Source organism: Mustela putorius, unplaced genomic scaffold (assembly GCF_011764305.1).
Source record: "Mustela putorius furo isolate JIRA1106 unplaced genomic scaffold, ASM1176430v1.1 tig00000127_pilon_pilon_pilon, whole genome shotgun sequence".
Lineage (NCBI taxonomy): Eukaryota > Metazoa > Chordata > Mammalia > Carnivora > Mustelidae > Mustela > Mustela putorius.
Window position 1 is genome coordinate 2,450,832 of NW_025421288.1, and position 13,853 is coordinate 2,464,684.

Consider the following 13,853-nt stretch of genomic DNA (forward strand, 5'->3'; position numbering starts at 1 on the left):
TTAATACCCACCACCAGACTAACTCATCCCCACCCCCTTCCAAAACCCTCAGTTTGTTTCTCAGAGTCCACAGTCTCTCAAGATTCATTTCCCCCTCCGATTTACCCCAATTCACTTTTCCTTTCCTTCTCCTAATGTTCTCCATGTTATTCCTTATGCTCCTTAAGTAAGTGAAACCATATGATAATTGACTTTCTCTGCTTGACTTATTTCACTTAGCATAATCTCCTCCAGCCCCATCCATGCTGATAGAAAAGTTGGGTATTCATCCTTTCTGATGGGGGCATAGTATTCCATTGTATATATGGCCATATCTTCTTTATCCATTTGTCTATTGAAGGCCCTCTTGGTTCTTTCCACAGTGTGGTGACTGTGGCCATTGCTGCTAGGAACATTGAGACACAGCGCTTTTATAACAAAGAGAAATTGGGCAAACTGTCTTCTCAGCAGTTACTAATAAGGAAGTGAAATTTTTTTTTCTTAATTTTTTTTTTTTTTTAATTTGACAGAGAGAGAAACAGAGAGGGAACATAAGCAGGATGAATGGGAGAGGGAGAGGCAGACTTCTTGCTGGGTAGGGAGCCTGATACGGGGCTCTATCCCAGGACCCTGGGATCATGACCTGACCTGAAGGCAGACACAATGACTGAGCCACCCAGGCACCCCATAATAAAGAAGCAGATCTATTGCAAGATTTATGTTTGGAAAATACATCATAAGACATTTGTCAGTCTAAAGTTTGAAAGGGCATGTGCTTAAAATGACCCACTTTGTTACCAGAATAAAGATCATTTTCATGTGTAGAATGGGTAGATCAATAAATGGGCAGAACAATATAATGGAATCAGCAATCAGGTTAAAAGTCATAAATGACAGGGAGCCTGGGTGGTTCAGTGGCTTAAAGCCTCTGCCTTTGTCTCAAGTCATAATCCCAGGATCCTGGAATCTAGCCCTGCATCAGGTTCTCTGCTCACCAGGGAGCCTGCTTCCTTTCATTTCTCTGCCTGCCTTTCTGCCTACTTGTGATCTCTGTCTGCCAAATAAATAAATAAAATCTTAAAAAAAAAAGTCACAAATTACCAGTACACCTGAAGGCCTCTTCATATTTCTTTAAAATGACCACCTTTGGAAAGTAATCACTATCTTTATCTATATGGATGAAGTTTACCTAGTGTTGAATTTGTAGAAAATCAGTAATGCAGATTTTACTCTTCTGTGTCTGTTTTCTCAGTATGTTCATGAGACTCTATGATTTATCTATTTCCTGATTATTTTCATTGATCTGGGTATCTCACTGCATGGATATGTGACAACTGACCCATTCCTTCATTGCTAGACATTCAGGTATTTCGTTTGCAAGGATATTGTGAGTACAGTTGCTTTGAATATTTTAAAACATGTCTTTTGTTGACTGTACATTGTCTATTGATACGTGCTTTTTACAAAAGATACATGTAACTCCTAAGGCATGAAAAACTTGTAACTGAAAGCATGAAAAAGATAGAACAGCCAAAATGCAGTTGCATTTGTTTTTTAATTTATTTTTATTTTTAAAAGATTTATTTTATTTACTTATTTGAAGGAGAGAGGGAGATACCACAAGAAAGGAAGTGGCAGGTAGAGGAAGCCTTCCTCTGCAGGCTTCCCGAAGAGCAGGGAGACCTATGGCAGGCTGGATCCTAGGACCCTGGGAACATGACCTGAGTTGAAGGCAGACACTTAACCAACTGAGCCACCCAGGCACCCAAAATACAGTAGTGTTGGAAGTGGCCAGATACATAGAAAAACAAACAAACAAACAAAAACAAAAACAAACAAAAAACACTACACTCATCAGCTGTTGAGTATGAATTATTTAAAATAGGGGCACCTGTGTGGCTCAGTGGGTTAAAGGCTCTGCCTTCGGCTCTGGTCGTGATCCCAGGGTCCTGGGATCGAGCCCTGCTTCAGGCTGTCTGTTCAGTGGGGACACTACATCCCGCTCTCTCTTTGCCTGCCTCTCTGCTTACTTATGATTTCTGTCTGTCAAATAAATAAATAAAATCTTTAAAATAATTCATCCTATTTTATACCACATGTATATTCTCAACAAGTGTCAAAATATCTGAGTCGTTCAGAGCAATGTATCTAATGACAATGCAGATAAGATATGAAACAATAATAAGAGGGTAACTTTCAATTGAAAATATATGCTACTTTAGAAACATTTTTAATAAAAGTGAGAGGAAATCAAAATTGAAATTAGAGAATTAAAAATAAAGTTAATACAAACACTATTTATCAAAAAAAAATATATACCAATGCTTAGAGGTAAATCCTTTGCTTGTGTTCAAACACAAAATACATTATTACATCAATAGAACATTTGTTTCCATCTAATTGTTACTGCACTTGAAATTAGCCAGAGCAGGAGGTGTTGAATAGCAGTGTTGGATCATTAAATTTTACACCGGAAACTAATATTACACTGTACATTAACTAATTGGAATTTAAATAAAAACTTGAAAAAAAAAAAACTAACTGTAACAATGCTACCAATATTTCCTATAAATAAATAAATACTAAATAAATGCTAAATATTTGTTTTTTTATTTCTTTTTTTTTAAAGATTTTATTTATTTATTTGACAGAGAGAGATCACAAGTAGGCAGAGAGAGAGAGAGAGAGGAGGCAGACAGAGAGAGAGAGAGGAGGAAGCAGGCTCCCTGCTGAGCAGAGATCCTGATGTGGGACTCAATCCCCGGACCCTGAGGTCATGACCTGAGCCGAAGGCAGCGGCCTAACCCACTGAGCCACCCAGGCACCCCATTTTTTAATTTCTTTTCAGCCTACCAGAATTCATTGTTTTTGTACCAAACACAGTGTTCCATGCAAAACGTACCCTCCTTAATACCCACCATCTGGCTCCCCCAAACTCTCACCCCCTGTCCCTTTAATACCCTTAGGTTGTTTTTCAGAGTCCATAGTCTCTCATGGTTCACTTCCCCTTCCAGTTTCCCTCAACTCCCTTCTCCTCTCCATCTCCCTATGTCATCCATGTTATTTGTTATGCTCCACAAATAAGTGAAACCATATGATAATTGACTCTCTTTGCTTGACTTATTTCACTCAGGATAATTTCTTCCAGTCCCATCCATGTTGGTACAAAAGTTGGGTATTCCTCCTTTCTGATGGAGGCATAATACTCTATAGTGTATATGGACCACATCTTCCTTATCCATTCGTCCATTGAAGGTCATCTTGGTTCTTTCTTTCCATAGTTTGGCGACCGTAGACATTGCTGCTATAAACATTGGGGTACAGATGGCCCTTCTTTTCCCTACAGCTGTATCTTTGGGGTAAATACCCAGTAGTGCAATTGCAGGGTCATAGGAATTTCTATTTTTAATTTCTTGAGGAATCTCCACACTGTTCTTCAAAGTGGCTGCACCAACTTACATTCCCACCAACAGTGTAAGAGGGTTCCCCTTTCTCCACATCCCCTCCAACACATTTGTTTCCTGTCTTGTTAATTTTGGCCATTCTAACTGGTGTAAGGTGGTATCTCAATGTGGTTATAATTTGAATTTCCCTGATGGCTAGTGATGATAATCATTTTTTCATATGTCTGATAGCCATTTGTATGTGTTCATTGGAGAAGTGTCTGTTCATAACTTCTGCCCATTTTTTGACATGATTATTTATTTTGTGTGTGTTGAGTTTGAGAAGTTCTTTATATATCCTGGGTATCAACCTTTTGTGTGTACTGTCATTTGTGAATATCTTCTCCCATTCCGTGGGTTTCCTCTTTGTTTTGTTGACTGTTTCCTTTGCTGTACAGAAGCTTTTGATCTTGGAGAAGTCCCAAAAGTTCAATTTCACTTTTGTTTCCTTTGTCTTTGGAAACATATCTTGAAAGAAGTTGCTGTGGCTGATATCGAAGAGGTTAATGCCTATGTTCTCCTCTAGGATTCTGATGGATTCCTGTCTCACGTTGAGGTCTTTTATCCTATTTGATTTTTATCTTTGTGTATGGTGTAAGAGAATGGTTGAGTTTCATTCTTCTACATATAGCTGTCCAATTTTCCCAGCGCCTTTTATTGAAGAGTCTGTCTTTTTCCACTGGATATTATTTCCTGCTTTGTCGAAGATTATTTGACCATAGAGTTGAAGGTCCATATATGGGCTCTCTACTCTTTCCACTGGTCTATGTGTCTGTATTTATGCAAGTACCATGCTGTCTTGGTGATCACAGCTTTGTAGTAAAGCTTGAAATTAGGTAACGTGATGCCCCCAGTTTAATTTTTGTTTTTCAACATTTCCTTAGCAATTCGGGGTCTCTTCTGATTCCATACAAATTTTAGGATTATTGATCCAGCTCTTTGAAAAATACCAGTGGAATTTTGATCGGGATGACATTAGAATATAGATTGCTCTAAGCAGTATAGACATTTTAACAAAGTTTAGTCTTCCGATCCAAGAGCATGGAATAGTCTTCCATGTTTTTGTGTCTTCTTTGATTTCTTTCATGAGTGTTCTGTAGTTCCTCCAGTACAGTTCCTTTACCTCTTTGTTTGGTTTATTCCCAGGTATCTTATGGTTCTTGGTTCTATAGTCAATGGAATCAACTCTCTAATTTCCGTTTCTGTATTTTCATTGTTAGTGTATAAGAAATCCACTGATTTCTGTACATTGACTTTGCATCCTGCCACATTACTAAATTGCTGTATGAGATCTAGTAGTTTGGAGGTGGAGTCTTTTGGGTTTTCATATAAAGCATCATGTCATCTGCGAAGAGAGAGAGTTTGACTTCTTCATTGCCAATTTGGATGCCTTTTATTTCTATTTGTTGTCTGATTGATGTTGCTAGGACTTCCAATAGTATGTTAAACAAGAGTGGTGAGAGTGGGCATCCTTGTCATGTTTCTGATCTCTTTGGGAAGGCTGTGAGCTTCTTCTTATTGAGGATGATATTTGCTGTGGGTTTTTCATAGATAGATTTTATGAAGTTCAGGAATATTCCTTCTATCCCTATACTTTGAAGCATTTTAATCAGAAACAGATGCTGGATTTTGTCAAATCCTTTTTCTTCATCAATTGAGAGGACCATATGGTTCTTCTCTCTTCTTTTATTGATTTTTTCTATCACATTGATTGATTTGTGAATGCTGAAACATCATTGTAACCCAGGGATGAATCCCACCTAGTCATGGTGGATAATCGTTTTAATGTGCTATTGGATCCTATTTGCTAGGATCTTGTTGAGAATCTGAGCATCCATATTCATCAGTGGATTGGTCTGAAATTCTCCTTTTTGGCAGGGTCTTTGCCTGGTTTGGGGATCAGGGTCATGTTGACTTCATAAAAAGAGTCTGGAAGTTTTTCTTCTGCTTCAATTTTTTTTTTTTTTAAACAGCTTCAGGAGAATAGGCGTTATTTATTCTTTGAAAGTTTGGTAGAATTCACCAGGGAATCCATCAGGTCCTGGGCTCTTGTTTTTTGGGAGATTTTTGATCATTGCTTCAATCTCATTACTAGATATCAATCTATTCAGGTTGTCAATTTCTTCCTGGTTCAATTTTGGGGGTTTTTGGTTTTCCAGGAATGCATCCATTTCATCTAGGTTGCTTAACTTATTGGAATATAACTGTTGATAATAACCTCTAATTACTGTTTTTACTTCCTTGGTGTTAGTTGTGATCTCTCCCTTTTCATTCATGGTTTTATTAATTTGAGGTTTCTCTCTTTCTTTTATATTAGTGTGGCCAGTGGTTTATCGATCTTATTGATTCAAAAAACCAGCTTCTAGTTTCATTGATATGTTCTACTATATATCTAGTTTCTACCTCATTGATCTCTGTTCTAATCTTGATTATTTCCCTTCTTATGTGTAAAGTTGGTTTAATTTGTTATTGATTCTCCAGTTCTTTAAGGTATAGAGACAGCTGGTGTATTCTGGATTTTTTTTTTAATTTTTTTTGAGGGAGGCTTGGATGTCTATGTATTTCCCCTTTAGGACTGCCTTTGCTGTATCCCTTAGGTTTTGAACTGAAGTGTCTTCATTCTCATTGGTTTCCATGAATTGTTTCAGTTCTTCTTTGATCTCCTGGTTGATCCAAGCATTCTTAAGCAAGGTGGTCTTTAGCTTCCAGGTGTTTGAGTTCCTTCCACACTTACCGTTGTGATTGAGCTCCAGTTTCAAAGCATTGTGATCTGAGAATACGCAGGGAATAATCTCAGTCTTTTGGTATCAGTTGAGTCCTGATTTGTGACCCAGTATGTGGTATATTCTGGAGAAGGTTCCATGTGCACTTGAGAAGAATGAGTATTCTGTTGTTTTAGGGTGGAATGTTCTGTATATATCTATGAGGTTCATCTGGTCTAATGTGTCATTCAATGTTCTTGTTTCTTTATTGATTTTCTGCTTGGATGATCTTTCTATTACTGAATGAGGTGTGTTAAGATCTCCTACTATTAATGTATTCATATCAATATGACTCTTTATCTTGATTAACAGTTTTCTTATGTAATTGGCTGCTTCCATATTGGGGGCATAGATATTTACAATTGTTAGATGATCTTGTCGGAAAGAACCCTTTAAGGATTATGTAGTGTCCTTCTGTATCTCTGACTACAGTCTTTAGTTTAAAATCTAATTTATCTGATATGAGAATCACTACCCTGGCATTCTTTTGAAGCCCTTTGGTATGAAAGATGCTTCCTATCCCTTTACTTTCAGTTTGGCTGTATTCTTAGGTTTCAAATGGGTCTCTTGTAGACAACATATGTATGGGTCCTGTCATTTTATCCAATCTGCAACCCTGTGTCATTTTATGGGTGCATTTAGGTCGTTCACATTGAGAATGATTATTGAGAGATACATTTTTATTGACATCATGTTACCTTTGATGTCTTTCTTTCTGTAGATTGTCTCTATATTTGTGTTCAATTATATTCTTAGAATTTTTCCTCTTTTATAGAACCCCCTCCTTAATATTTCCTCCAGTGTCGGCTTGATGGTCGCATACTCTTTTAAGCCTTGCCTGTCTTGTAAACTCTTTATTTCTCCATGCATTTTGAACATCAGTCTTGCTGGATAAAGTATTCTTGGTTGCATGTTCTTCTCATTTAGTGCCCTAATATATCTTGCCAGCCCTTTCTGGCTTCCCATGTTTCTGTAGAAAGGTCTGACATTATTCTCATGAGCTTTCCTCTCTATGAAAGGATCCTCTTTGTCCTAACTGCCTTCAAGAGGGCCTCCCTACAATTATAATTCCTCATTCATACTATTAGGTGTCTCAAGGACTTTTGAGAATCTGTAATCTTTGGGGAGACCATTCTGCCTCTAGTACATGAATGCTGGTTCCATTCACGAGAATGGGAAAATTTTCATGGAGAACTTGTTCCACTATATCTTCTAGACTTCTTTCTTTCTCCTCCCTATCAGGGATTCCAATAATTTTGATGTTGGAATATTCCATGGCATCATTAATTTCCCTGATTCTGTTTTCGTGGCTTCTAAGCTGTTTGTTCCAGGCTTCCTCCTGATCCTTTCTATCTGTTTGTCCTCCAGATCACTAATTCTATCTTCTGTCTCAGTTACCCTAGCTTTGAGAGAGTTTAGATTAGATTGGAACTCATTGAGAGCATTATGAACATCATCCCTGGTGGCATTCAGTTCTGCCCTAATCAATTACATTTTGTCATCCATGGCTTTTTCTTACTAAATATATTTTTAAAAAATGACTGAAGTGCCTGTTATTGTTGAGGTTGTGGAGAAATGGGAATGCTTATACGTTGCTTGTGGAAATGTAACATAGCAGCACCATTTTTGAAAAAACTTCGTCAGTTTCTGAAAATGCTAGCATACACTTATAACTCAGCAATTCCACTCTTAGGTATCAACCCAAGAGAAATGATACTTTATGTCCACCATAAGTCTTCTACGTGAGTATTCACAGAGCATAATTCTCTATCGTCCTTACATGGATGTCTATCCATGGATGTCCAAATGTCCATCAGCTAGTGAATAAGTATACAAGTGTGGTAGACACATACAGTGGGATACTTTTCTTTCTAAAGAGGAACAAACTGCTAATAATACAATGTAACAAACCTCTAAAACAGTATGGTAAAGGAAGAAGATAGTATCATCTTTTAAAAGTATTGTTTTTAAAAAGTCTATTTCTCCCCTGGTTATGTCTGTGGTATCATAAATGGATCAAAGGAAAAATTGAGGTGTCCTTGAGATTCCCTAGATCTCTGACTAAAGCTCTGCAGATTCATTATATCCCAACAGTAGTTGTCAATGTGCATAAAATTTGGATCCTTAGTGCCTTTATGTACCTAGAAATGAAAATTCTCATGGTAAATGTATTAGCTTCTGCTGCTTCTACTCACCTCAGCTGTTTATCTTCCTTTTTATTTTATTTATTTTAAAAAAATATGTATTTAGTTGTCAGAGAGAGAAACAGCAAGAGGGAACACAAGCAGGGGAAGCAGGAGAGGAAGGAGCAGGCTTATGGCCAAGCAGAGTCCAATGCAGGGCTTGATCCCAGGACGCTGGAATTATGACTTGAGCCAAAAGCAAACCCTTAATGACTGAGTCACCTAGGTCCCCTTACTCAACATTTTTAATCTCTTACCCTCTACTTCTTCCCTTAGTAGCTGTCCAGTCTCTTTGGAGATGATTCTCTCTTTTCCGTCTTTGCTACCTTATCATGTGGGAACACCTGTCTGTTATGTCACTCCTTCCCACCCAGAAAACTGGCATTCACATTTTTCTCTGAACAGTAAAGTGTTTACTTGTGACATGCGAGTCCTTAGACTTGAATAACAAAGGAAACAGTATTCTAACAGACAATTCTGATTCCGTTGCTCACACCTCAGTAACTGTGTGTAATGACCCAGTGTCCTTGGAATCATCCAACTTTACATAAGCATTTGTTGTATGTAGAATCCATTACTAGTTGACCAGAGCACACTCTTTTGATTTTGAATTCACCGTGATAGATGGGGCTCTGTATTTTTATGTCAGGTCAAACATGCGTGCCATCAATTCTGAACCTGTTATATTTTAATTGTGAGGTTTACACCAATTGGCTTCAACTTCAATTGGCCTTCTTGAATTACTTAATCTGCACATTTTGGATAAGCAAATGACTCAAGGAGGTTTTTTAAGAATGCATCCATTAGGAAGGCCAAAATATGGGACATCATCACCAACAGATGCTGGTGAGGATACAGAACAAGAACTCTCATTTATTGTTGATGAGAAAGCAAAATGGTGCCACCACTTGGGAAGATACTTTGTTAGTTTTATACAGAACTTAAAAAATTTAGCAATCCCACTCCTTGGAATTTATTCAACAGAGTTAAAAACTTATGTCAACAAAAAACCCTGCACACACATGTTTAACAACATCTTCATTCACAATTGTCCATACAACTGGAAGCAGCCAAGGCATCCTTCAGTAGCTGAAGATAGACAAACTGCAATATCAGACTGTGGAATATTATTCATTGCCAAGAGCAATGAGCTCCAGGCCATGAAAAGGTATGAAGACCCTTCCAATGTGTCCCCCATGGTACTTGGCATGCAGCTCTATCACATATATGAGACTCTTCTTATCTTCCCCATCTCTTTCTAGTTTCACGTTTTACTAACTAGACTTTTAGAAGCTTAGTGTCTAGCTTATAAACCGACACATAGAAGAAGCTCAATAATTAATTACTGAATGAATAGATGAGCCAATAGCTACAACATATTGAAATGATTGTGTTTTCTGCATACTATCTTTCACCCTTGGTCTTTGTTTATGCCACAAAGGGAATATTATCATCCTAACACATGCCTATTCACTCTCATGATTCCCCTTCCTCTTTTGTGCCAATTTTTGATGTTTTCATCTAGGAAATCTTCCTGACCCCCTGAACTTTGTTGTGTGTCCCTCAAACATGCTTTCATTGTCCCCCTGTGCTGTCACTACATTCCCATTTATAACATGGTCTTATCATATTCCATTCCCCTCTGGGTGTATCTCAGTGGATCTGAAGCTTTTGATGGCATGACCTTTGTTCTGCTCTATTCACCACTGAAGGCCCAGCAACCATCAATGCATCTGATATATCTTTTGTGTCAGAAATGTCTATTGATTAATGAATGGGAAATATACACACACACAGATATATAAATGGAATATATTTATCCTAAAGTTGTTTTGTGTAAAGATGGAACCACTTATTTTTTAAATCTTTTCATAATGAAATGTTACCTAGAATATAGATATAGATAGATAGATATTGACAAAGATATAGATATAGATACAGATTTTTATTTTTATTTATTTATATTTTTTTGCTGGTAGATTCACTGTAGTTTATCAAAACACACACACAAAGACAGTATCCCACAGTACAAATAATGTGCTCCTGGTATATTTATGTTGGCTAAAAACTCTTTGCTGTTCATGTATCTGGGGACCAGAGTTTATATTTGCTTAATCTCAGGCTTTATTACTTCTCTCCTTAATTCGGTCAATGGTTTAATGAAGCTGTAATGTGTTATATGTATGTAATTTCTTTAGTTCACTACTAAAAGTGAGCATTGGCCTTAACAGAAAAAAAAAAAAAATGTTACCTAGAAATAATCTAATTAACAGAGAAAAATGTCATGATCAGCTTACATTCATATGATGAAATCTTGCTGAAAGCAGGGAAAAAATCAATGTAAGATATTTGCTCTTTCATTGAGAATATCAGTTTCAATATTTGTAAATGCATAGTTTAATGAAGAGTTCAAAAAATTGTGGTTTCTCAGAGAGATCTCACTAGAAATCTCAGTCTGAATCAGATAAATGTAGGGGAAAAGTCCCATGTCTCCACAATTATTTCTTGGTCAAAGTTTTCTTGATGTTATTCAGCTCCCTTCATGCCATTATTCATCATTCAATATTTATTGTGCCCCATCCATTGTGCTGACTTGTAGAACTATTTTTAACAAATAGTTAAGTGCTCTATGGAGTGTGACTTTATTTAATAGAAATGCCTCTCAGATAATAAGATGTTCACTAATTTGAGTTATGATTCTTTGTAATGGGTTAGCAGCCTATGAAGGGTAACTTGAACAATACTACGTGACTCAGAAGTCTACAAGGGAATTTGAAAACTTGGAGGGAAATTCATTACCTCTCAGAGATTAAATTAGACTCTAATTTTATAGGAAGCATGTTATCATCAATACTGGTATATAAAACTGAGCAGAATTCTTAATAAAATATGTTAGATTTTATGGAGAGTGAATATATAGATACTGAATATTCATAGTGAATATGAATATATATATACTATGTGCTACACATATGTATGTGTATACATATGTATATATGTAAAAACTATGGTTAGTTTTTTCTTTCTTGCACACATTTCTGCTCCACTCAGTTCAGAAGGTAGCATTCATAGTAGTTTATTTACTCTTTATTTGGTAGGTATCCTTTCTGAAAACTTCCAAAATGTCCTTTTGACCTTTGTTTTAATTGAATCAGTGCTGAGCTCCAGGCATATTTATTTCTCACTTGAAATAACTTTTCTACTACACAATTTCCTAATGGCATTTTTCATCTGATCATTTCTTAAGGTATAGATTAACGGGTTTAACATTGGTGTTATCATAGTATAGAACACTGAGACTGTTTTATCAATAGATAAAGTAATCGCTGGTCTCATGTACACAAAAATGCAAGGCACAAAGAATAGGATAACTACTGTGATGTGGGAGACACAGGTGGAGAGGGCTTTGCGCTTTGCCTCCAAGCTGTGGTTCCTTAGGGAGTACAGAATGACCACATAGGAGATGATCAAGAGAAGGAAGAGGAAGACACAGATGAAACCACTGTTGGCAGCAACAAAGAGCCCTAGGGTGTGGGTATCAGTGCAGGCAAGATTGAGCAAAGGGTTCAGATCACACATAAAGTGATCTATGACATTAGGGCCACAGAAGGGTAAAGGGATGATAAAGAGGATCTGTATGGCTCCATGAAGAAAACCTCCCACCCACGCCACTCCCATTAACAGGCCACACACCCGCCGATTCATGATGGTCATGTAGTGCAATGGTTTGCAGATGGCCACATAGCGGTCATAGGCCATCACAGTAAGTAGGATGATATCAGCACCTGCAAAGAAATGTTCTCCAAAGATTTGGATTATACATGCATTGAATGTGGTGGTCTTCTTTTCACGGAGTGAATCTATGATCAGTTTAGGGGTATTAACAGAAGAATAGCAGGCATCAATGAAAGAGAGATAAGCCAGGAAATAGTACATGGGAGACCCCAATAATGGGCTGGCAATGATAGTGACCACGGTGAGTATATTTCCTACCTCAGAGATGATGTAAATCACCAAAAAGATGACAAATATGATTTTCTGCATCTTTGGATTCTCTGTGAGCCCCAGTAGAACAAACTCTGTCACATTGTTTCTATTCTCCATTATTTTATATTATGAATAATTGCATTACCTGAAAAAAATTCCTTTGGATTAATGGAACCTTGAATATATTAAGCTTTTTCATCTAGTAAGCAATACATACCTAGATTCTATGGAATTATAGATTCTCATGTAGTTTTCTGAGATAGAAAATGAATTATGAAATCTTTAAGATTATGGAAACTATTTACTCATTGAAATTTCTGTTGAGTATGGCCATAGGGAACTTTGTAAACACACAGGCAGGAGATCATTTGTGTACCCTTTGTCATCTAAGGTGATTAATCATGTAACAGGAAATAGTCAATTGAATACACACTGGCAGTTAAGTAAGAAAAGGGAGGTAGTATATGATGTAAAAGCTATGAATGTAAGGTTAGGAATTTTACCTTTATACTTAGGAAATGGGAAACCACGAGAAGACAGTGAGAATATATATGGAAAAGTGAAGAGGAATTAAAGGAAGACATAATAAGGGATAAAATTTTAATAAATGTCTTCATGTGTCTTGGATGAAGCGGGGTGAGGTTCAGTAAGACGTTGGAAGCTAGAGACAGAAACCCCAGTTAAGAGTTTATTTATTATAGTTGACATAGTACTAACAGGGTGTTGGTTGTGGGTATGTAAAGTATACAGAAGCTACTATAAAAATAATTAATAATGTTTATTTTTTATATAAAATAGTATTATTTTTGCTAAATATACATATAAATATATATATATATAAAGACAGTGAGAGTTTAATAATTGATTAATATGTTCATGGTATAATAGCAAGTGTTGTATAGATAGGATTTCATTAAATACTGATAACATCCTATTTGTTTAATGTTATTCCATCCATTTTGAGATGAGGAATCAGTGTCAGAGAATTAGTTTGATGGTAATAATAACAATAACAATAACAATATTTACTAAAATTCAGCATTCAGTGGGCTTCAGATTTTTTGCAGATTTTTGTTGATTTAATCCCCACCACAAACCTGTAACATAATTCCAGCTCTTGTTTTGACAATTATTTTATATGTTAAGTAATAGAACATAGAGGAGGTAAAAATCCTGCCAAAATCAACATGCTAATTAAGAGCAAGAACTAAGATTAATTCAGATTATACTTCTTCATGGTTTTCCTCCAAAATATTACCCAAATGCTATATTGTTAAGATTAACAACATTGAACTAGTAATCTTTTTATATGACCACAATAATTATAATTGCTTTTTTACTACTTTGAAGGCACGTGTCTATAGCACAATTTCATTAGGACACACACACACACACACACACACAGAAATGCTTGAACTCCCACTTATCAAATAAAAAGAAATCAAAAATTAAAAAAAATAAATAAAAGTTTAAAAATGTGGTACTGTGTTCATTGAAAG

The 13,853-nt window shown here is 36.4% G+C and overlaps 1 protein-coding gene across 1 annotated transcript; it reads right to left on the reverse strand.

The window, feature by feature from the left end:
* Positions 1-11,541: 11,541 nt before the first annotated feature.
* LOC101680493 (olfactory receptor 4C46-like) lies at positions 11,542-12,471 on the reverse strand. The gene has a single exon (XM_004782170.1). The coding sequence runs from the start codon at positions 12,469-12,471 to the stop codon at positions 11,542-11,544; it is 930 nt and encodes a 309-aa protein (XP_004782227.1).
* Between the last annotated feature and the right edge of the window lie 1,382 nt (positions 12,472-13,853).